Source organism: Salmo trutta, chromosome 30 (genome assembly GCF_901001165.1).
Source record: "Salmo trutta chromosome 30, fSalTru1.1, whole genome shotgun sequence".
In the NCBI taxonomy this organism is placed as follows: Eukaryota; Metazoa; Chordata; class Actinopteri; order Salmoniformes; family Salmonidae; genus Salmo; species Salmo trutta.
The window spans coordinates 29,745,532-29,768,625 of record NC_042986.1 but is presented as its reverse complement, the minus strand read 5'-3'; the positions used below and the strand labels follow the sequence as shown (position 1 = coordinate 29,768,625).

General features: G+C 41.3%; 3 protein-coding genes across 6 annotated transcripts in view; all 3 read left to right on the top strand.

Moving 5' to 3' along the window:
* Positions 1 to 1,545: 1,545 nt before the first annotated feature.
* abhd6b (abhydrolase domain containing 6, acylglycerol lipase b) lies at positions 1,546 to 10,675 on the top strand. The gene is made up of 7 exons (XM_029723783.1): positions 1,546 to 1,791; positions 1,955 to 2,068; positions 2,251 to 2,383; positions 2,566 to 2,723; positions 9,526 to 9,580; positions 9,761 to 9,861; positions 10,180 to 10,675. Exons 1-7 carry the CDS (start codon positions 1,579 to 1,581, stop codon positions 10,357 to 10,359), a joined length of 954 nt encoding a protein of 317 aa, XP_029579643.1. The 5' UTR covers positions 1,546 to 1,578; the 3' UTR covers positions 10,360 to 10,675.
* A 456-nt stretch (positions 10,676 to 11,131) lies between these two features.
* kctd6b (potassium channel tetramerization domain containing 6b) lies at positions 11,132 to 14,070 on the top strand. Of its 2 annotated transcripts, none has more exons than XM_029723784.1 (3): positions 11,132 to 11,295; positions 12,198 to 12,317; positions 12,561 to 14,070. In XM_029723784.1, the coding sequence occupies exons 2-3, from the start codon at positions 12,291 to 12,293 to the stop codon at positions 13,245 to 13,247; spliced, it is 714 nt and encodes a 237-aa protein (XP_029579644.1). In that variant the 5' UTR covers positions 11,132 to 11,295; positions 12,198 to 12,290; the 3' UTR covers positions 13,248 to 14,070. The 2 variants fall into 2 exon arrangements, with proteins under 2 accessions (XP_029579644.1, XP_029579645.1); XM_029723785.1 differs by lacking the exon at positions 11,132 to 11,295 and adding an exon at positions 11,315 to 11,986.
* A 6,211-nt stretch (positions 14,071 to 20,281) lies between these two features.
* Positions 20,282 to 23,094, top strand: part of LOC115168466 (coiled-coil domain-containing protein 71) — a 57,657-nt gene continuing 54,844 nt past the window's right edge. The window contains exon 1 of one of the 3 annotated variants that reach the window (XR_003870672.1): positions 20,282 to 20,540. The gene's annotated coding sequence lies outside the window, so the exon portion shown is untranslated. The remainder of the gene's footprint in view (positions 20,541 to 23,094) is intronic. The other 2 variants (XM_029723782.1, XM_029723781.1) reach the window with 2 other exon arrangements.

Here is a 23,094-nt window from a genome sequence, read left to right as displayed (position 1 = left end):
TCCCCTATATCTGTCACTCCCTTGGCTCCATTACCCAGGCAGTATTGGTTATGTGTTACATGTCCAGACGTAACTTCTGTTTTGTATCGTTCTGTTGCTTGTATTATTAAACTCACCTGCTTCTTGATTCCCAGTTTCTCTGTTACACTGTCTCTTCTGGAAAAACATACAGAGCTCTACCAGGCGGTTGAGAAGTCAAAAGATGGTGATTAGAAATACCACATTAGAATGGCAATTTGCGAACACTGAACTGCAGCAACCCATAAGGATACAAATTATGGAAATTGGTGCAGGAGGGCTGGGGGAGTTAACCAATCAAGTTCAAATGAAGATTTGTGTCCACTGACAACATGCTCTACCAGCCCATCGAGAATAGGGTTAAAGGGATAAAGATTGACTGATTCTATGAATGATGCGTAATTTGGAATAATATGAATTTACTTGCGAATAGAAACATTTGGAGTCATATTGTAAAACATTAAGTGAAACATGCAACTAAAACAAAGCAAATTATTTCCCTAATGTGAAGCAATAAAGGTCATGAACATGGCATGATTGAACTGTAATACGTCACAGATGGAAACGTGTGCGTCCCCTTTAAAAAATTGACACAATTATATAGCGACAGATCAATAGGAGTTCTCTATAAACCAGTGACTAGTAGGACTGTCCGCCGTCAACGTACTCAATTCCAGTTGAACTTAACATTCAGGAGAAGATAACCAGGCAAATAAATAATTTCCACGCATCTCACATCTGGGTCAACTGGGTCGTTAGACAGATCAACGAAGCTGATTGAGCTCTTCTGGTAGATTCCCATACTAAACCGACCCATGACAGTTATTCAAAGGGAATAAAAAACACCACCATATCAAGTAAGTTTCTTACTTCATTTATTACAGAATTTATAGCCATTTTAGTAGGATTAAATTGATTAGGCCTACTACATATTGTCCCATGTCCCTCCCCTGACACCCCCCCAGGGAAGGTCAAATCAGAACTACTGGTACTAACCCATAACTATACAATAGGCATAATGTGTATAACAGCGTGTGTGTTGATTTTGAACAGGTGAGCCATGGCCGCGGATTTAGATATGGTGAACTTGTTGGTCATTGCTGGTGCAACGTTGGCCATTCCTATTCTGTCTTTTGTGGCCTCTTTTATCCTCTGGCCCTCGGCCCTCATCAAAATATATTACTGGTAAGGTATAATGCTGTATTTCACTCCTCTTGTGTGGTGTTGAATTCTTATAGACAGTTTTATGGATTAGAAAGGTTGCTAAAGGGAGAGATTATTTTTTGTACCCTTTTCACCTCCTTTAGACATCTGCATAAAAGAGATCCCACCCACCACTGAATAAACTGCACTATAATAGTAGAAAAGATTGATTCTAGCCTTCAGTCCCCCTATAACCACATCCTGCGCTACACCACAGCCAGATTCACGTCTCTTTTTCCTGCTCAGGTGCAACATGCAGCATGAGTCATAACAAAGCTCTAAAGACATTCTTGTTCTTGCTAAAAGGGAAATCCAAAATAGAAACAGTAAAAAAGCAGAACACTCATCTTTCTCTACATGTTGCAGAGAGATTCAGAGAGAAAGAGAAACAGTATTTATCAATTCCTCAATAGGTACTGGAGGAGGACCCTGGGTCTACAGGTGCGCTACGCAGACTGTGGGGGGTACCGCTTCTGTTACTCTTACAGAGGGAAGCCAGGGTTCAGACCATCCATCCTCATGTTACATGGTTTCTCTGCTCACAAAGACACATGGCTCACTATGGTCAAGGTAACATAATCCAAAAATCACCTAGTATGATGTGGGCTGGTAAAGTAGTTGTGGACAAATGTAGGTTTATCTTTACTACTGTAATAGTAGGTATTAGCATGTATAGTTGATTCCCATAAAAAGGTAAATATCAAGTTTTGTAACATGTATCTATGGCATGCAGTATCTACCCAAACACCTGCACATACTGTGCGTGGATATGCCTGGCCATGAGGGAACCACTCGTACCAACTCAGAGGACTACTCCATCCAGGGCCAGGTCAAGAGGATTCATCAGGTGGGTCTTGGTCCTGTCACCACATTGGAACAACATGCGCTCACCCAATACACAGCATGAAAGATCATCAAAGATTGCATTGGTGACCATGAATGGGGACAAGAAGAGTTGTCTTAAGTTATGTCACAATAAGTAACCACATGCCGTAGCATCAGAGTTTCTATGCTGTACTCCTTATGCAGTTTGTGGAGAACGTTCGACTGAACAGGAAGCCCTTCCATCTGGTCGGGACCTCCATGGGGGGCAATGTGGCAGGGGTGTACGCAGCCAGCTTCCCCTCCGAAATCTGTAGCATCACCCTTATCTGTCCAGCAGGTCAGTCATACGTTATCACAATATTGCGATATCACTGTGTGTGTGTGTGTGTGTGTGTGTGTGTGTGTGTGTGTGTGTGTGTGTGTGTGTGTGTGTGTGTGTGTGTGTGAGAGAGAGAGAGATTCAGGGAAAAAATCAGTCTCTGATCAGAAAAAAAGTATCAATATGTCTTCACCCCCTAGGTATACGGTACCCCTGTGAGACAAAATTTGACAATCATCTGCAGGACCTTGAGCACAGCCATTACACTCTGAGCATCCCACTGATTCCGTCCACACCAGAGGAGATGGAGGATATGCTCAGGCTTTGCTCCCATGTCCGCTTTAAGATCCCTCAACAGGTGGAGTAATCAGACTGATCCATAGGTCTAGGCCTACTTTATTCAAAAAATATATAACTTTTTTTTAACCCCTCCCCCACCATTTGCCTTGATGACAGTGTTGCGCACTCTTGGCATTCCCGAGTGGCGCAGCAGTCTAAGGGGGGTTAGGGGAGGGTTTGGCTGGGGTAGGCTGTCATTGTGAAATAAGCATTTGTTCTTAACTGACTTGCCTAGTCAAATAAAGGAAAATTTGTACTTATTTATCTCGACCAGCTTCATGAGGTAGTCACCTGGAATGCATTTCAATTAACAGGTGTACCTTGTTAAAAGTTAATTTGTGGAATTTCTTTCCTTCTTAATGTGTTTGAGCCAATCAGTTGTGTTGTGACAAGGTAGGGGTGGTATACAGAAGATAGCCCTATTTGGTAAAAGACCAAGTTCATATTATGGCAAGAACAGCTTAAATAAGCAAAGTGAAATGACAGTAAATCATTACTTTAAGACGTGTTGGTCAGTCAATCCGGAAAATTTCAAGAACTTTGAAAGTTTCTTCAACCGCCACAGGAAAGGAAGACCCAGAGTTACCTCTGCTGCAGAGGATAAGTTCATTAGAGTTCATTAGAGTTATATTGAGCTCATTCTTCAAATAGCCACCCTTTGCCTTGATGACAGATTTGCACACTGTTGGTATTCTCTCAACCAGCTTCACCTGGAATGCTTATCCAACAGTTTTGAAGGACTTCCCACATACGCTAAGCACTTGTTAGCTGCTTTTTCTGCGGTCCGACTCATCCCAAACCATCTCAATTTGGTTGAGGTCAGGGGATTGTGGAGGCCAGGTCATCTGATGCAGCACTCCATCACTCTCCTTCTTGGTTAAACAGCCCTTACACAGCCTGGAGGTGTGTTGGGTCATTGTCCTGTTGAAAAACAAATTGTAGTCCCAGTAAGCCCAAACCAGATGGGATGGCGTATCGCTGCAGAATGCTGTGGTAGCCATGCTGGTTAAGTGTGCCTTGAATTTTAAATAAATCACAGACAGTGTCACCAGCAAAGCACCCCCACACCATAACACCTCCTCCTCCATGCTTTACAGTGGGAAAAACACATGCGGAGATCATCCGTTCACCCACACCACGTCTCACAAAGACACGGTGGTTGGAACCAAAAATCTCCAATTGGGACTCCAGACCAAAGGACAAATTTCCACCGGTCTAATGTCCATTGCTCGTGTTTCTTGGCCAAAGCAAGTCTCTTCTTCTTATTGGTGTCCTTTAGTAGTGTTTTTTTGCAGCAATTCAACCATGAAGGCCTGATTCACACAGTCTCCTCTGAACAGTTGATGTTGAGATGTGTCTGTTACTCTGTGAAGCATTTATTTGGTCTTCAATTTCTGAGGCTGGTAACTCTAAGGAACTTATGCTTTGCATCAGAGGTAACTCTGGGTCTTCCATTCCTGTGGCGGTGCTCGTGAGAGCCAGTTTCATCATAGAGCTTGATGGGTTTTGCGACTGCACTTGAAGAAACTTTCAAAGTTCTTGAAATGTTCTGTATTGACTGACCAACATATCTTAAAGTAATGAATGGCTGTCGTTTCTCTTTACTTATTTCAGCTGTTCTTTCCATAATATGGACTTGGTCTTTTACCAAATAGGGCTATCTTCTGTATACTCCACCACAACTGATTGGCTCAAACGCATTAAGAAGGAAAGAAATTCCACAAATTAACTTTTAAGAAGGCACACCTGTTAATTGAAATGCATTCCAGGTGACTACCTTGGTTCTCTGTATCTGTGATACAACATCTGGCGCCGACAGAGATGGCCGCCTCGCTTCGCGTTCTTAGGAAACTATACAGTAATTTGTTTTTTTATGTATTATTTCTAACACTGTTACCCCAGGAAATCTTAAGTCTCATTACATACAGCCGGGAGGAACTATTGGATATAAGAGTAACGTCAACTTAGCAACATTACAACCAGGAATACAACTTTCCCGAAGCGGATCCTCTGTTTGGTCCACCACCCAGGACAATGGATCGGATCCCAGCAGGTGACCCAAAACAACGGCGCCGCAGAAGGGGCAGACGGAGCGGTCTTCTAGTCAGGCTCCGTAGACGGGCACATCGCCCACTGCTCCTGAGTATACTACTAGCCAACGTCCAGTCTCTTGACAACAAGGTAGACAAAATCCGAGCAAGGGTTGCCTTCCAGAGAGACATCAGAGATTGTAACATTCTCTGTTTCACGGAAACATGGCTCGCTCGGGATACGTTATCAAAGTCGGTACAGCCACCTGTTTTTTTTCACGCATCGCGCCGACAAACAAACATCTCTCTGGTAAGAAGAAGGGCGGGGGTGATTAACGAGTCTTGGTGTGATCATAACAACATACAGGAACTCAAGTCCTTTTGTTCACCTGACCTAGAATTCCTTACAATCAAATGCCGACCGCATTATCGACCAAGAGAATTCTCTTCAATTATAATCACAGTTGTGTACATCCCCCCCCAAAGCAGACACCTCGACAGCCCTGAAAGAACTTAATTCGACTCTATGTAAACTGGCAACCACATATCCTGAGGCTGCATTTAGTGTAGCTGGGGATTTTAACAAGGCTAAGCTGAAAACAAGGCTCCCTTAATTTGATCAGCATTTCAAATGCGCGACCCAGGCTGGGAAAATTCTGGATCATTGTTACTCTAACTTCCGTGACGCATACAAAGCCATCCTTCGCCCTCCTTTCGGCAAATCTGACCACAACCCCATTTTGTTGCTCCCAGCCTATAGACAGAAACTAAAACAGGAAACGCCCGTGCTCAGGTCTGTTCAATGCTGGTCCGACCAATCTGATTCCACGCTTCAAGATTGCTTCGATCACGTGGACTGGGATATGTTCCGGATAGCGTCAAACAACAACATCGACGTATACGCTGATTCAGTGAGCGAGTTTATTAGCAAGTGCATCGGTGATGTTGTACCAACAGCAACTATTAAAACCTTCCCCAACCAGAAACCGTGGATTGATGGCAGCATTCGCGCAAAACTGAAAGCGCGAACCACTGCTTTTAATCAGGGCAAGGCGACCGGAAACATGACCGAATACAAACAGTGTAGCTATTCCCTCCGCAAGGCAATCAAACAAGCTAGGCGTCAGTATAGAGACATAGTCGCAATTCAACGGCTCAGTCATGAGAGGAATGTGGCAGGGTCTACAGTCAATCATGGACTACAAAAAGAAAACCAGCCTCGTTGCGGACCCCGATGTCTTGCTCCCAGACAATCTAAACAACTTCTTCGCTCGCTTTCAGGACAATACAGTGACACGGACCGCTACCAAAACCTGCGGACTCTCCTTCACCGCAGCGAAAGTGAGCAAAACATCTAAACGTGTTCACCCTCACAAAGCTGCAGGCCCAGACGGCATCCCTAGCCGCATCCTCAGAGCAATACTCAGACCAGCTGGCTGGTGTGTTTACGGACATATTCAATCAATCCCTGTCCCAGTCTGCTGTTCCCACATGCTTCAACACGGCCACCATTGTTCCTGTTCCCAAGAAAGCGAAGGTAACTGAGCTAAACGACTATCGCCCCGTAGCACTCACTTCCGTCATCATGAAGTGCTTTGAGAGACTAGTCAAGGATCATATCACCTCCACCCTACCTGACACCCTAGACCCACTCCAATTTGCTTACTGCCCCAATAGGTCCACAGACGAAGCAATCACACTGCCCTAACCCATCTGAACAAGAGGAATACCAATGTAAAAATTCTGTTCATTGACTACAGCTCAGCATTTAACACCATAGTGCCCTCTGAACTCGTCATTAAGGCCCTTGGTCTCGACCCTGCCCTGTGCAACTGGGTCCTGGACTTTCTGACAGGACGCCCCCAGGTGGTGAGGGTAGGAAACAACATCTCCACCCCGCTGATCCTCAACGCTAGGGCCCCACAAGGGTGCGTTCTTAGCCCTCTCCTGTACTCCCAGTTCACCCATGACTGCATGGCCATGCACGCCTCCAACTCAATCATCAAGTTTGCAGATGACACTACAGTGGTAGACTTGATTACCAACAACAATGAGACGGCCTACAGGGAGGGGGAGAGGGCCCTCGGAGTGTGGTGTCAGGAAAACAACCTCACACCCAACATCAACAAAACAAAGGAGATGATCGTGGACTTCAGGAAACAGCAGAGGGAGCACCCCCCTATCCACATCGACGGGACAGTAGTGGAGAAGGTGGAAAGTTTTAAGTTCCTTGGCGTAAACATCACAAACAAACTGAAATGGTCCACCCACACAGACAGCGTGGTGTAGAAGGCGCAACAGCGCCTCTTCAACCTCAGGAGGCTGAAGAAATTGGGCTTGTCACCAAAAACACTCACATACTTTTACAGATGCACAATCGAGAGCATCCTGTCGGGTTGTATCACCGCCTGGTATGGCAACTCACAACCGCAAGGCTCTCCAGAGGGTAGTGAGGTCTGCACAACGCATCACCGGGGGCAAACTACTTGCCCTCCAAGACACCTATACCACCCGATGTCACAGGAAGGCCAAAAACATCATCAAGGACAACAACCACCCGAGCCACTGCCTGTTCACCCCGCTATCATCCAGAAGGCGAGGTCAGTACAGCTGCATCAAAGCTGGGATCAAGAGACTGAAAAACAGCTTCTATCTCAAGCCCATCAGACTGTTAAATAGCCATCACTAACATTGAGTGGCTCCTGCCAACATACTGAGTCAAATCTCTAGCCACTTTAATAATAAAAAATTGGATGTAATAAATGTATCACTAGTCCCTTTAAACAATGCTACTTTATATAATGTTCACATACCCTACATTACTCATCTCATATGTATATACTGTATTCTATACCATCAACTGCATCCTGCCTATGCCGTTCGGCCATCGCTCATCCATATATTTATATGTACATATTCTTATTCATTCCTTTACACTTGTGTGTAAGGTAGTTGTTGTAAAATTGTTAGATTACTTGTTAGATATTACTGCATGGTCGGAACTAGAAGCACAAGCATTTCGCTACACTCGCATTAACATCTGCTAATCATGAAGCTGGTTGAGAGAATGCCAAGAGTGTGCAAAGCTGTCAAGGCAAAGGGTGGCTATTTGAAGAATCTCAAATATAAAATATATTTTTACACTTTTTTGGTTACTACATGATTCCATATGTATTATTTCATAGTATTGATGTCTTCGCTATTATTCTACAATGTAGAAAATAGTACAAATAAATAAAAACCCTTGAATGAGTAAGTGTTCTAAAACTTTTTACCGGTAGTGTACTTATTTCCCCACTAACCATAATGATACCCAAGTTTCAATTATACTTACCACAATCAATGTTTGTAAACTTAGCATTAAAAAGCACCAGGATTATTAAGTGTCCATATAGCTTACCATAACATTTGCACTGTTAAGGATACTGTAGCTGCAACTGTGTAAACCTCCAATTGTCCTAATATTCCACCCACTAAAACATCCCCCCATATCTAGCTTGGTCTGTTGTCACTAAGACCATCAGACCATCTCCATGACTCATGACGCACCTTTGCGTCCTAAGACAAACCCTTGGCCACCAATTGGTGTAGGCCAGAGGGAATTATGGGCAGTCCTAAAATAACATAATTAAATACTGCCACCCTTCACTCACACTTTCAAAGCGCCATAGGTCTATTGCATATCTATGAGGGTGCTTTTAAAGAGAACTAACCAAATAACATGGAAAACAGTCAGAATTTGTTTTATATTAACAATAATAGATTATATTAATATAAATATTAACGGCACAATTTTATAGATTAACGCTCACATTTCAAAAGTCCTAGCAAAGGCTATATCCTAGGCCTTCTAGTGCTGCGCGATTAACTGACATTTCGTAATTATTATTTTTTGATTATTAAACAACTAATTGACAGATGTCGGTTCAAGTATTTTAATTAAATTTAGTTTGTTTTTTGGTGATCCCAACACGCTGTTTCTCTGGAGAGAAATCAATTCATTCACGAGCAGAATCAAGTCAAGAACTATGTGGGACGCTGGACTGAAGGGAGTTGTAGTTTTCATTAAGCAAATATTCAACCTAGTTCAAGCGCAGAAACATGTTAATTAACTACAATGACCCTAATCCATTGCGCCTGTTCTTTCCGGCTCAGACAGACGGATACACTTTTACGCCTGCTACATTAGATACACACAGACCACATGAGAGAGGAATGTACACAACACAAAGAGGAGAGGGATAGAGACAGTTCGTGAAAGTATGCCTTATTTACTTTGATGAACTAGTCAAATTATTTTGTCAGACAGCTTTGCAGCATACTTAGGCAGGCTAGCCTAGCTAATAGGATGACTAAAGACAGTATAGAATGGGGAGCACAGAGATGACGTTAGATGGTCTGTCTGGCTGGCTGCTACTGCCTGAAAAGAGATGAAATTATGACTTTAAGGAATGAAAAGTAATAAAGTCATCAAATAAAAACTAAGTAATATACACAACCAAAATATTTTATTATTTCAAAGTAATTTTCTATTGATGTTTACCCAATGTGGAGCTGACAGAGACAATGGAATATTTTCAATGTTTTGGCAATTGAATGTTCACTATTTTGGGCTTTGGAATTTGTATTAAAAGCTCTGAAATCATCAATAAAAAGAATCGAACCAAAACTGAACAGAACTCAAAAAAGACTCATCGTTAAGCATTAAGGCCTACCTAATGTTCCTCTTTCATATGCCTACAGATAGAAAATGATATCAGACTGTTGTTATTTTCTGCTTTCATATGTTAGATTCTTCAAGGACTGGTGGATGTTCGGCTTCCGCACAATGATTTTTATCAAGAAGGTCTGTCTCTGTTCTGTTCCTTTGTCTCATAGTCAAATGTTTTGAGGTATTTTTCTCTGTATGAATATTTGTCATATCTATGACAAAGAATGTATTAAATATTATAAGATGTAGGTCATAGTCGCAGATATTGGGTTGCTCATTTTGACAAGGTTTGCTAAATCTAGAATCTCTCCACAGTTTTCATGGAGATATTGGGTGAGAACTCCAGATACGCCCTACAGGAACATTTGCATCTGATCACTGCCCCTTTGCAAGTCATTTGGGGCAAACAGGACCAGGTAAATACACCAAAGCCAGAAGGCTTATGCATCCAAATTAAACAATATTAGGAGAGGAATTTTGCATCTATGATGTTGACAGTTACCTGCCTTCCCATGGTCCTCTGTAGCTCAGTTGGAAGAGCATGGCTCTTGCAAAGCCAGGATAGTTGGTTCAATTTCCAGGACCACCCATATGTCGAAATTGTATGCAAGCTTTGGATAAGAACATCTGCTAAATGGCATATATTATCATATGATCCTCCATGTTTTCATAATAGTATCAAAAAGAAAGGACGCTATAAATAAGAGTAACCTTACAGCTGCTCTCTTCTCCAGGTGGTGGATGTCTCTGGAGCTGTGGTAGTGGCGGAGGCCTTGCCCGGTTGCAGGGTGGACCTGTTAGAGAACTGTGGTCACTCTGTGGTGATGGAGAGGCCTCGCCGGACGGCCAAACTCATCATGGAGTTTATTATCTCCCTGGGTACCACCAGTGGAACCATTAAGAAGCGCTCCTGAGAAATAAATGCTTTATGGAAGTTTTATTATTTAGTCAAGCATTTTATTTTGAAATTTTAAAAAAAGAAATGTTTTACGATCAACTATTAACTGTAAACTTTTCAGATTCTGTTATTTTTTTCACCCATGTAATATCTTGGTCAAATATGTTGTTTTCCTCTTCCTGCAATATTTGATCATATTTGACTAAATTAGTAAACTCTGCCCGTGTCTAATTTCATTGATTTTCATCAAACTATGCTGATGGAATGTTTGTAGCTAGCCTATGTGCATAAAATAAAGAATTCTTCCATCTCTTTTCTATCATCACTCAAAATATGTGTTTTAATCTAGTCACTGTAGATGTATTTATGTGTGTGTTTGCTGTTAATTTGACCAAATCAAAATTTGTTTTAATATAGTCACTGTAGATGTATTTGTGTGTGTGTTTGACGTTTATTTGATCAAACGCACGCATTCATGTTGAAAAAAGTGAGAGCTCTAATTTTCGTGAATTAGCGTCAACCCCGCATAAGAATTTGGTTGTCCATTTGTTTAGCTGGCTAGTTTTGCTGCAGCCTGGTTTTTACTATTTACCAAAGCCACAAAGTTGCTATATTGAGAAATATAATAAACCAAAATGTGCTTTTTGGTGTTAATTTAAGGTCAGGGTTAGGCATAAGGTTAGCAGTGTGATTAAGATCAGGGTTACGGTAAGGGTTAGGTTTTAAATCAGATTTTAAGAAGATAAATTGTAGGAATAGGCGGGGCTTATGATTTTGTGACTGTGGTAACTAGTGACGACCCTGTAGCCTGGGCATCGGGAACAGTGATCGGACACCATTCATCACCTTGCAGCCAGCTGCCAACATTGACGAGAGCAAAATATCGGTCTAGATAGCTTTTAAACGAACATGTAAAATCGATGAAATAATAAGGGTAACCTTTCACATACAGGTAATGTTTTTTTTAAATGCTATCGACCACTTTAGATAGCTAAATATAACAGCTGTAATTTGTGCTAACTAGCTAGCTAACAGTAGCGAATGGCACGTTGGTTGTCTAACCCCAAAATACAATAGACGAGCATATCAAAATAAGCCTTTGCAATGCAATTTCAAACGTTTAACGAGTGTTTAATACAATGCCATAGATCGTTAGCTAACTCTCCAAATCGTTGCTCTTGATATCTACGTTGCCAATATAGCCTACTAGCAGCTAGCCAGTTGATGATGTGGGGATGCGCATCTGCATCCGTGCTCGCGCTGGACGTGTTTTTCTGCATCAATGGCGCCACACTAGTATGTGCGGTAATGGTGCAATGTATTTTACTATTAATATTACACACGGTAATGAGGTTATTTGAACTGTGTTCTCATTTATCTCTGTACTAACAGGTCACATCAACAGTACTGTAGCTAGTTATTCAGCTTTGCAAAACATATTTTAGTTTTTCATGCTCAAAGTCTGTCAGTCTAAGCTTCATTTTTGGAAATCACTAAATTGTCCTCAGTCTGTCCACACATTGATCTGCCTGAAAATCACAACATTATAAATTCCCTGCTAATTCGAAGGTTTAAAGACATCTGTGATGGGTATCTAACAATTACTCTGCTCAGGCTTTGTCCCACCTCAAGCTGATCAATATGTAAGTCGATTCTCTTGTTGAGTGAAGCATGATCTTTGATTCTATGAATAAACTCGTCACAGACCGTTTGGTCTTAAGCAAATCGTGAATTGGCAGATACAGTTTGGAGCTTGTTTTGCAGTCTTTGACCAAGCCAACTCACCTGACTTTGCTGAACACACCAGTGTCAATATGATGACATTATATCTTGCTTTGTGACTTGTTTTCCCAGGTGATATTGAAGACAAGACATACTGCACTAAGTTTCTGATCATATCAGCAGCCTTTCTGGGTTTGATCTTGAAGTGGGCTTTTCTGTTTACAAATGGAGAATGGAGACTGGGGCCATAGGGTATGTAACACAGGACAACCTGAAGTCAAGGCTACCTTCAAATTCAGTTCAGATTAAGAGTAATGTTGATGGCTACTGAGATGAGTATGTTGACCAGTACCACAGTGGTTAGAATTAAATATGTTTGATGTATTGCCAGATGTTTTTGTTCAACATATCTTGCTGTTGTTTCTTGATTTATTCATATAGCTATATTCATGTTCTTGTCTAATTCCACAATGCTAATGTATCATCACTCTGTAGATGACTAACCCAGTGACCTTGAATGTGGGGGGCCACCTGTACACCACCTCCCTATCAACCCTGCAGCGATACCCAGACTCCATGCTGGGCGCCATGTTCCGTGGGGATTTTCCCACAACGCGGGACGCCCAGGGAAACTACTTCATCGACCGCGATGGGACACTCTTCCGGTACGTGCTGAACTTCCTACGTACGTCCGAGCTCACGCTCCCTGTGGACTTCACTGAAACTGACCTCCTGAGGAAGGAGGCGGATTTCTACTTGATTGAACCGTTGATCCATTGCCTCAACGAACCCAAGCCGCTCTACCCTCTGGACATCTTTGAGCAGGTGGTTGAGCTATCCAGCACACGGAAACTGTCCAAGTATTCAAACCCAGTGGCCGTCATTATCACACAGCTCACCATAACAACCAAGGTGCAAGCCCTGCTGGAGGGCATCTGCAAAAATTTCACCAAGTGGAACAAACACATGATGGACACAAGAGACTTCCAGGTGTCCTTCACTTTTGGACCGTGTGACTACCACCAGGAAGTGACCCTCAGGGTTCACCTAATGGACTACATTATGAAGCAGGGCTTCACCATCCGGAACACTCGAGTGCATCACATGAGCGAGCGAGCCAATGAGAATACAGTGGAGCACCACTGGACATTCTGTAGACCGGCTCGCAAAGTAGAAGACTGATGACTGTGCCACAGCTGTAGTCAATGGAGTCACTTCCATACAGTTTTCATCATCATCGCTCTAAAATGGCAACATATTGACATTATTATGGTATTGTTGAAAGAAAAAAAGAAAAGCTGGTTGGTCTGGTTGTAATGAGGTTTCATTGCCATGATGATAAGAAATCACTGTGTATAAGACAATATCCTATAATAGGTTCATCCTTCACAATGGAAGAGAGAAGGTGCAAATAACAAGTGATAAATTCATGCCCTAATACTATAAACACACTTTGATTGTGAAAATAAAATAATGCATAATAATCAACAGTTCTTCTGTAAATATATGGATACATCTGTCTTATCTGAATGTTAACAATGTCTGTTTAGGCATAAATTGCATATGGTTACGATATCTGCATGGTGCAATTGAGAATCCAGGCATTATTGCATGTTCAATATGAAGTATTATATTTCAACATTCTTGAGCTCATGTCATCAGTGATGTAGTTGGTCTTAGAGCTGGGGGATATGGACAAAAAAACATATCGCCATAGATTGCCTGAATTGATGCGATAATGATAAATAGCTAGATAAGTTTATAACCATGTGCACCACCATTTAAAAACAAAAATCCTTAAAATTACTACTGCTATTATATTAGCAAACTTATTTCATTTCAATCTTCACATTTCTCTAGTATAGGCTACTTATTTGATTTCTTGTAATGAACGATATCAGTAAAATGCTTGCGATAAGTGATCGGTATGGTCGGTGTCGATCATTTTCGGTTTATCGTCCCAGCTCTAGTTGGTCTATCCGACAAATAAATCCATTTGTCATAATCTGTTTCATAGATGGGAATATTCTTGGTTTAGCCTACCTTCAATAGTACCCAGGGTAAGCAATTTATTTTTATCTAGTCATACACCTGATTCACTTAATCAATGGCTTGGTGATTAGTTGGTGAGTTGAATCAGATAGGTAATGCTGTGTTCATAACAGGTGGGAACTTTAAAGAAACTACTTGTGAACTGGGAGCAACGAGTTGTGTGCGTTCACACCAAATCACATTTTATTGGTCACATACACATATTTAGCAGATCTTATTGCAGGTGTAGTGAAATGCTTGTGTTCCTAACTCCAACAGTGCCGTAGTATCTAACAATTTACAACAATACACAAATCCAAAAGTAAAATAATGGAATTAAGAAATATATAAATATTAGGATGAGCAATGCCGTAGTCGCATTGACTAAAATACAGTAGAATAGAATACAGTATATACATATGAGATGAGTAAATGAGTATGCAAACATAATTCAAGTGACGAGTGTTCCATTATTAAAGTGGCCAGTAATTCAGTAATCCATGTCTATGGATAAAGGGCAGCGGCCTCTAAGGTGTAGGGTTGAGTAACCGGGTGGTAGCTGGTTATTTAACAGTCTGATGGCCTTGAGATAGAAGCTGTTTTTCGGTCCCAGGTTTGATGCACCTGTACTGACTGCGCCTTCTAGATGGTAGCGGGGGGAACATGCAGTGGCTTGGGTGGTTGATGTCCTTGATGATCTTTTTGGCCTTCCTGTGACATCGGGTACTGTAGGTGCCCTGGAGGGCAGGCAGTGTACCCCCGGTGATGCGTTGGGCAGACTGCACCACCCTCTAGAGAGTCCTGTGGTTGTGGGCGGTGCAGTTCCCGTACCAGGCGTTGATACAGCCCGACAGGATGCTATCAATTGTGCATCTGTAAAAGCTTCCTGCGGTTGAAGAGGCGCTGTTGTGCCTTCTTCACCACAGTCTGTGTGGGTGGACCATTTCAGATTGTCAGTGATGTGTATGCCAAGGAACTTGAAGCTTTCCACCTCCACTGCGGTCCCGTTGATGTGGATAGATACATGCTCCCTCTGCTGTTTCCTGAAGTCCACGATCAGCTCCTTCGTTTTGTTGACGTTGAGGGGGAGGTTATTGTCCTGGCACCACTCTGCCAGGGCCCTCACCTCTTCACTGTAGGCTGTCTCGTCAATGTTTGTAATCAGGCCTACTACTGTTGTGTCGTCTGCAAACTTGGTGATTGAGTTGGAGGCGTGTGTGGCCACGCAGTCATGGGTGAACAGAGAGTACAGGAGGGGGCTGAGCACACACCCTTGTGGGGCCCCTGTGTTGAGGATCAGTGAAGTGGAGGTGTTGTTTCCTACCTTCACCGCCTGGGGGCAGCCCGTCAGGAAATCCAGGACCCAGTTGCACGGTCATTTAGTTCAGTTACCTTTGCTTTCTTGGGTACAGGAACAATGGTGGACAGCAGACTGGGATAGGGAGAGATTGAATACAGTTGAAGTCAGAAGTTTACATACACCTTAGCCAAATACATTTAAACTCAGTTTTTCACAATTCCTGACATTTAATCCTAGTAACAATTCCCTGTCTTAGGTTAGTTAGGATCACCACTTTATTTTAAGAATGTGAAATGTCAGAATAATAGTAGAGAGAATGATTTATTTCAGCTTTTATTTCTTTCATCACATTCCCAGTGGATCAGAAATGTACATACACTCAATTAGTATTTGGTAGCATAGCCTTCAAATCGTTTAAGGTGTTTAGCTTGTCCAGGAGCAAGATGTTGGTGTCCTGGTTGGTTTTCCTTTTGAAATCCGTGATTGTCTGTAGACCTTGCCACATAAATCTTGTCTGTACTGACTTTTTCCCTGTTTGATTGCCTTACTGAGGGAGTAACTACACTGTATTTGACCATATTCCCAGTCAACATACCATGGTTAAATGCGTTGGTTTACGCTTTCAGTTTTGCACGAATGCAGCCATCTATTATTCTTGGTAAGGTGAACAAAAGGACTTGAGTTTCTGTATGTTATCACAATCACACTAATCATGAAATAATGCCTTTCTTCACAGAGAGTTCTTTATTCCTGCCTGCACAATGTACTGAGAACCCAGCTGGCTGTATGGACTGGGACAGTATATCCCGAGAGTGCCATGATTCTGTGAAACAGAGTATGTTACGGTCCCTGATGTCTCTCTGGAAGGAGAGATGCTTTGAACTCGTTTTGAACTTGTTGAGAACGCCAATTGGCTAATGGCAAACAAGCTGCGGCAACCATAACCTAAAATTACAGCTATCATGCTCGCAAACAGTGTAGCGTAGGTTAAATGCAAATAAACACCATTTACATAATATATTTTTATTTTGCACAAGGGTTTACACACCTTTTGCGGAAAAATGCATTAAAGTGTTAAGTAGTGTCACTTTATTCACTACGAACGGCGATCAGAGTTTTTTTTTTACCACATCACTGTTCAATGTAACAGTATTGCTTCCATCCCTCTTCTTTCCCCAACCTGGGCTCGAACCAGGGACCCTCTGAACAACTGCGTCCCACAAAGCATTTACCTACTGTATCGCTCCACAAAAGCTGCCCAATTGAAACACTACTAGCTAGCCATTTCACACCAGTTACACTTGCAAACCAATTTTTTTCCCCCCCTTTTATTTAACTATGCAAGTCCGTTAAGAACAAATTCTTATTTTCAATGACGGCCTAGGAACAGTGCCTTGTTCAGGGGCAGAACAGCTGATTTTTACCTTGTCAGCTCAGGGATTTAATCTTGCAACCTTTCGGTTACTAGTCCAACGCTCTAACCACTAGGCTACCTGCCACCCCACATTTGGGACAATTCCGAGCTCAGAGATGATAGACAAGTTTCCCACTAGTAATTACCAGTTAGAGGGGCGTTCAAGTGGATTTTTCCCAGTCATATGCTGGTATTTTCGAATTTACGAGATGTTATGAATGAAGCATTAATGTTGTGCAATAGGGCAATAACAACAGGGAAACACTTGAATCTTGTCAGCTCCATTTACTGTATCTGGAACACTGATTACACCCAATGGTTTATGCCTTGTTTAAAACCTGGGGTTCAATTAGTATTTTATGCAAATAGTGGAAATGCCTACAGCTGACTATAAACAAACTCAACTTCCAAAAACAAACCTTATATGGAAAGATGAGTGAATAGGATTCTGCATGTAGGTTCCAGGGTCAGGCTGACCTCGTGAACAACAAGGGGTATGTCTCCAAATGGGGTTAATTTTCAATTTCCAAATCTGCTCTATTCACATTCTAATCTTTATTTTTATGTCAGTCTATTCCATCTAACACCCGTCTATAACCCCTCCCACTGCAGTGTTTGGTCTTCTTCAACATTTCACCTTGTTTCCCTTCAAACTTCTCTACAGACGTTTTTTTTTTTACAAAATCTCCATATTTCTATTAAGTCTTTCTATTAAGTCTAAAACCGACCCTCGGCATTAACCACTATTCAGGACAGTTTTTATGCGACTAGTCATACAATATGTTTATTTAAATCATGACATCTATGATAGGAAAAGGGAGTTTGGTACAATTATAAATGCGGACAGATAATTTGTTCGTTCTACATGGTGGGATCTTTCTGTCAGTAAAACGTATTATGCGAGAAATGGCGGTGGAAACGTCTTCATGCTAAAATATTGATATAATAACCACCAAATCGAAGTAAACTTCGAGTCAAGCGATATGGTGTGTGGTCCTCCCATTACGACTCGGGAAAGCATGGAGTTTTAGGCTAAATCTTAAATAAATTACGAAATTCACAGGGTGGTGAAAGAGCACGGCGATGAGCTTTACTCCTTTCCAATAAATAAAAAACCTAGCTTTCCATCGAATTGGCGACATATTTTCATGCGGATATTCTAAAATCCACATAAAAACAATATGCCCACCAGAGAGGTCTCCATCTAACTGACTTGTTGCAGGCTGTGCGTGATGACGTAGCGCACATACAAATACCCTTTTCAATTAATCCCATGTATCTAATAAAGAATACAAATTAAATGGGTTTCCATCGAATTTTCAACTCTACTGATGGTTTCTCAGGTAAAAAAAAAAAGAGAAGCGTTTTGTAGCCAGTGTGCCCACTCTGGTACTGGTACTGTTATCTTCTCGCTGTTGTTTAGAGTGTATGTACAGCCTACATTAGATTACATTTGTGTCAAAGCCAAGCATTGATGATCATGTCACCAAAATAAGACCCACGATATGTATAGGAAAGCAGCATCAAGCTCATCACCTTGAATTTTCACCACCCTGTGAAGTTCATCATTGATTTAATCTGTGGCCTAATAAACTGCATGGTTTCCTGAGTTGTAAAGGGAGCACCACACGTCATCGCGTGACTCCAAATGATGGTTATTAGGCTATCAATATTGCCACCGACATTTCTTGAATAATTCATTTTACCGACACAAAATTATCCCACCTTGTCTAGTGTGTTTTGCCGACATTTGGAAAGTCTACCTAAACATTTTCTGTTTCCGTCATCCCGTCTTTACATTTTTTTATCCGATTTCTACTTTTCGGGCTTAAAAAGGTTGTAGCGAACTCTCCCAATAAATAACGAGGCAGACATGCGAGAACGTTGCGATTCGAAACCAAAGTTTGCAGGCAAAACCTTAAGTGGTTTTGGTGAGGTAGTTGACTCAAACTAGCCACTTGTGAAACGCAGTCATTAAAAATAACCTCCGTGATCTCCATTTTGCTAGCTACTATTTTGCATTTTATTCAAGCGGATAAGGTAGTGACATTGTTACTATGCCAAACTGAGGTTATATTACATACAGACGGTGCCGCTTTCAAGACAACTCGGAACTCGGAAAGTCGGAAATGTCCGACTTGGAAACTCGTAGACAAATGAGCTCCGAGTTTTCCGATATTCCGAGTTGTTTTGAAAGCATCATTAAGTCAATTGAAAATTGTGGGAGCAACCCGGATGTCTAGAAGACTATCTTTTTATCGGGGGACATCAACATTACATTTCAGAAACCTTCATTTTGTATCAATTTCTAACAATCTCCCAGGCAGCAAGCACTTGGTTGCCTGTGATAGGATCAAGGTTCTCCTCATTCCTTGGTTTCATTTAAGATATCATTTTCCAGGGAAGCATATGTAGACATTTATGTAAATACATACATTTTTTTTCAAAACTATTAAAGCACTATGCAGTAATTACACCTCGTATTCACAGTCTGTAGCAGCCATTTTGATTATTCTTGGCAGCCATTTTGTGCCATACTGCTCACATCTGTCATCACAGTGGAGAGATGAGAAATGGGGGAGGGGAGGTTTAAAAAAGCCTGGCTTCACAATAACTCTAAACTTTTCAGTGTCGTAACAGTCATTCCTATAACCTTTGGAGAAATAATAAGGTGATAACATTGACTACATTAAACCAGAATTTCTTAATCGAAGTCTACTTGTCAGTTTTTCTAAATTTTATTTTACACTGAATGGTTGCATTATAAAATTGTGAAATTGAGCTGCTTATTAATGCAGAGGTCCTCTTTCTATTGCTATCACCTAGCTTAATATTTCTGTAAATGGCCGACAAACGAATACAATGCTTTATTATTGCCCCTTCAAAGACTGCATCCTTTAATGCAGCGTTCAGATGCTGGTCGGGAAACCACGATTTAGTGTCATGCAGCGTTCATGTGCTAGTTGGAAACTTTCCGACTTGCTAACTGGTTGTAGCTATACACGTGTCACGTTTAACCAGTTAGCAAGTTGGAAATGTCAGAGTTTTCTAGTTCTGATTAGCATCTGAACGCGGCATCATTCATGTGCTTTTTGGTCGGAAACAATTCTTCAATCCTTAAAATAAGCTAGCTAACATTCCATTTTGTTGTATGTCAAAATTTACATACATAAAAAAAACATATTTAATCGTTATCCCATTCATGAATTTAGAAACATAATATACATATTAATCTAATGGCTAAATTAACACTTAATGCAATCATTTAAATTGTCCTTTCAACCCCTCCATTATCTCACAAAGATTGCTAGCTAGCTCACTGCTTACCTTTTTTTTTCACAAAAGGCATGGGAAGTTCGCCTCCCTTAAATTTGCCCAACCCCTTTCCTGTTCCTGACCACGCCTAAATCACGCCTTCTTTCCCTTTTTTCTGAGCACCGATCGTACACTGATAAGGTCTAATGGGCGTGCTTAGCTTGAAGTGCCGTCCCTATTGCATTCTAAACTCCGCCCCTCTTCTCTTTCAGGTCTTCAAAACGGAAACACCCCCAACGGTTGCCATTTTACTTTGGCCAACGCTTGACTGGAATTGTAGCTGTCAAAGCAATATTCCAAAGAGTGCACTTCCCGTTAATTGCTGTATGAAGAAAGTGTGGCTCTGCTCGCATTTGATTGAAGTTATCGGCGCTGCTGAGTGGTGCAACGGAGCAGCGGTTCGCACAACAAAAAGGTAGCTACACACATTCAGTACCTATGATGTGAGGGGAAATGATAGCAAACCATGGTGGCATGGTGTTTAAAAGGCTGGCTTTACAACTAGATAACGTTAGTTACTCGCCGGTTTGTCAGTACAGTATTGTATTATCTCTTGTACCTCGACTCAGGAATGTGTGTCTGGCCTCAAGAAACGTAGCCAGCTAGCTAACGTTACATCGGCTCTTGTTTCGAATGTTCTGGCCAGTTGAACAATGCTGCTAGCCGGCTAACGTTATCTACTTGGCTTGTTTGCATGTTGATGACTTTGCTCACTTTTTAGAGTGTCTACTAGCTATTCAAATTATCGAACGAGGGCAGGTACGTATACTTAGCGACTTAGCTATCTGACTGAATTCAAGTGATGTTTACTCTCTATCACAGTAATGTTTTTACAATGTTCGATTTTTCTTCTGTCCGATCTTTTTCGATTATTCGGAAGGACATCAATCACGTCATGCCATTGCATTTCCATAGAGGAAATGGCAGAAAGGTGATTTTTAAAATGTCTCAGTGTGATCAACCAGCACTACTTTTGTATTGAGTGAAATGGTGCCTTATATTATAAACTGTCAATTGTAACGTTTAATTATGATCTGTCAGTGGAGGCTCCTCAGAGGAGGAAGGGTAGGACCATCTTTCTCAGCGAATTTCATAAAAATAGTAAATCAATAAAGTGATACTTTAAAGAGAACTGTACAAAATATATTCAAGTCACCAAATTGATTAAAACACACTGTTTTGCAATAAATGTCAGTACCCTACAGAGTGCTGTTGAGGCTATCACCATGGTGTAGCTGGAGGACAGCTGGTGTTCCGTCCTCTTCTGTGTACATTAAGTGCAATACAAAACCTAGGAGGTTCATTGTGCTCACCCCCTTCCATAGACTTAGACAGTGATTATGACAAGCTCCGTAAGACATCTTCCAACCTATCAGAGCTGAAAGGATCAGAGAATGAATCTGGTACTGAAATCATGAGTTACAGCTAGCTAGCACTGCAGTGCATAACATGTGGTGAGTAGTTGGCTCAAAGAGAGAAAGGAATTATAAATGAGCAAATGATCATGCTGTTTGTATGTGGCTGCTATGAAAGTGAACTGTTTGCAGAGATCAAGGTTCATTTGTTTCAGCGACTCTGTTGAAAAACCTATCTTAAATGGATCGGAACAGGGATAAACATACTTTAATTAGTCCAATAGAAACTCTGGTTTAACTTCTTATGGCTTGAGGGTGCTATTTTCACGTCTGGATGAAAAGTGTGCCGAAAGTATACTCCATGCTCTTCAGGCTCAGAAGGTAGGATATGCATATAATTGGTCGATTTGGATAGAAAACACTCTGAAGTTTCTAAAACTGTTTGAATGATGTTTGAGTATAACAGAACTTATTTGGCAGGCGAAACCCCGAGGACAAACCATCCAGGATAAAAAAAAAATTGAGGTTACTCTTCCATGGGTTTTCATTGAGAATCTAGAATTCTAAGCGAGTTGCTTGCAGTTCCTATCGCTTCCACTGGATGTCAGTCTTTAGAAATTGGTTGATGTTTTTCCTTTGTGTAATGAAGAAGTAAGGCTGTCCAGAACGAGGCTCGAGGGAAGTGTACTTTTGATAGAGGCGCGCGACCTGAAAGCAAGCTCCACTTTGTTTTCCTCCGGTATTGAACGCAGTCTATCCAGTCTTAAATTGTATCGATTATTTACATAAAAAAATACCTAAAGTTGTATTAGGAAAGTTGTTTGCTGAAAATTGTCAAAGATTACAGGTAACTTGAGAGATTTTGTAGTCATGTTGTGCAAGTTGAAACTGGTGTTTTTCTGGATCAAACGCGCCAAATAAATGGACATTTTGGATATATAACGACGGAATGAATCAAACAAAAGGACCACTTGTGATGTTTATGGGACATATCGGAGTGCCAACAGAAGAAGGTCGTCAAAGGTAAGGCATGAATTATTTATGTTATTTGAGTTTTGTGTCGCGCCTGGCGGGATGACATATGATTGTCAGTGTTTGTTTGTTGGGGTGCCATCCTCAGATTATAGCGTAATTTGCTTTCGCCATAAAGCCTTGTTGAAATCTGACACGGTGGCTAGAAATGCAAGAAGTTCAGCTTCAATTTGGTGTATTGCACTTGTGAATCTATGAAAGTTAAATATTTGTAATAATTTTTGAATTTGGCGCTTTGCCATTAACTTCTATGGGCTAGGACCTGCGGGACACAGCCAGTGAAATATCAGGGCGGAAAATTCAAAAACAATGTATGTTTGAGAAAGTAGAATTGACAACTATTTTACACCATTTTAAAGAAACTTCTCATTAACCTCTCTAGGGTAGGTGGGACGCAATCGTCCCACACTATTCAACAGCCAGTGAAAAATCAGAGCGCCAAATTCAAAACCACAAAATGTCATAATTCAAAGTTCTCAAACATAGGACTATTTTACACCATTTTATAGATGCACCTTTCCTGAATTGAACCACGTTGTCCGATTTCAAAAAAGGCTTTACAGCGAAAGCAAAACATTAGAT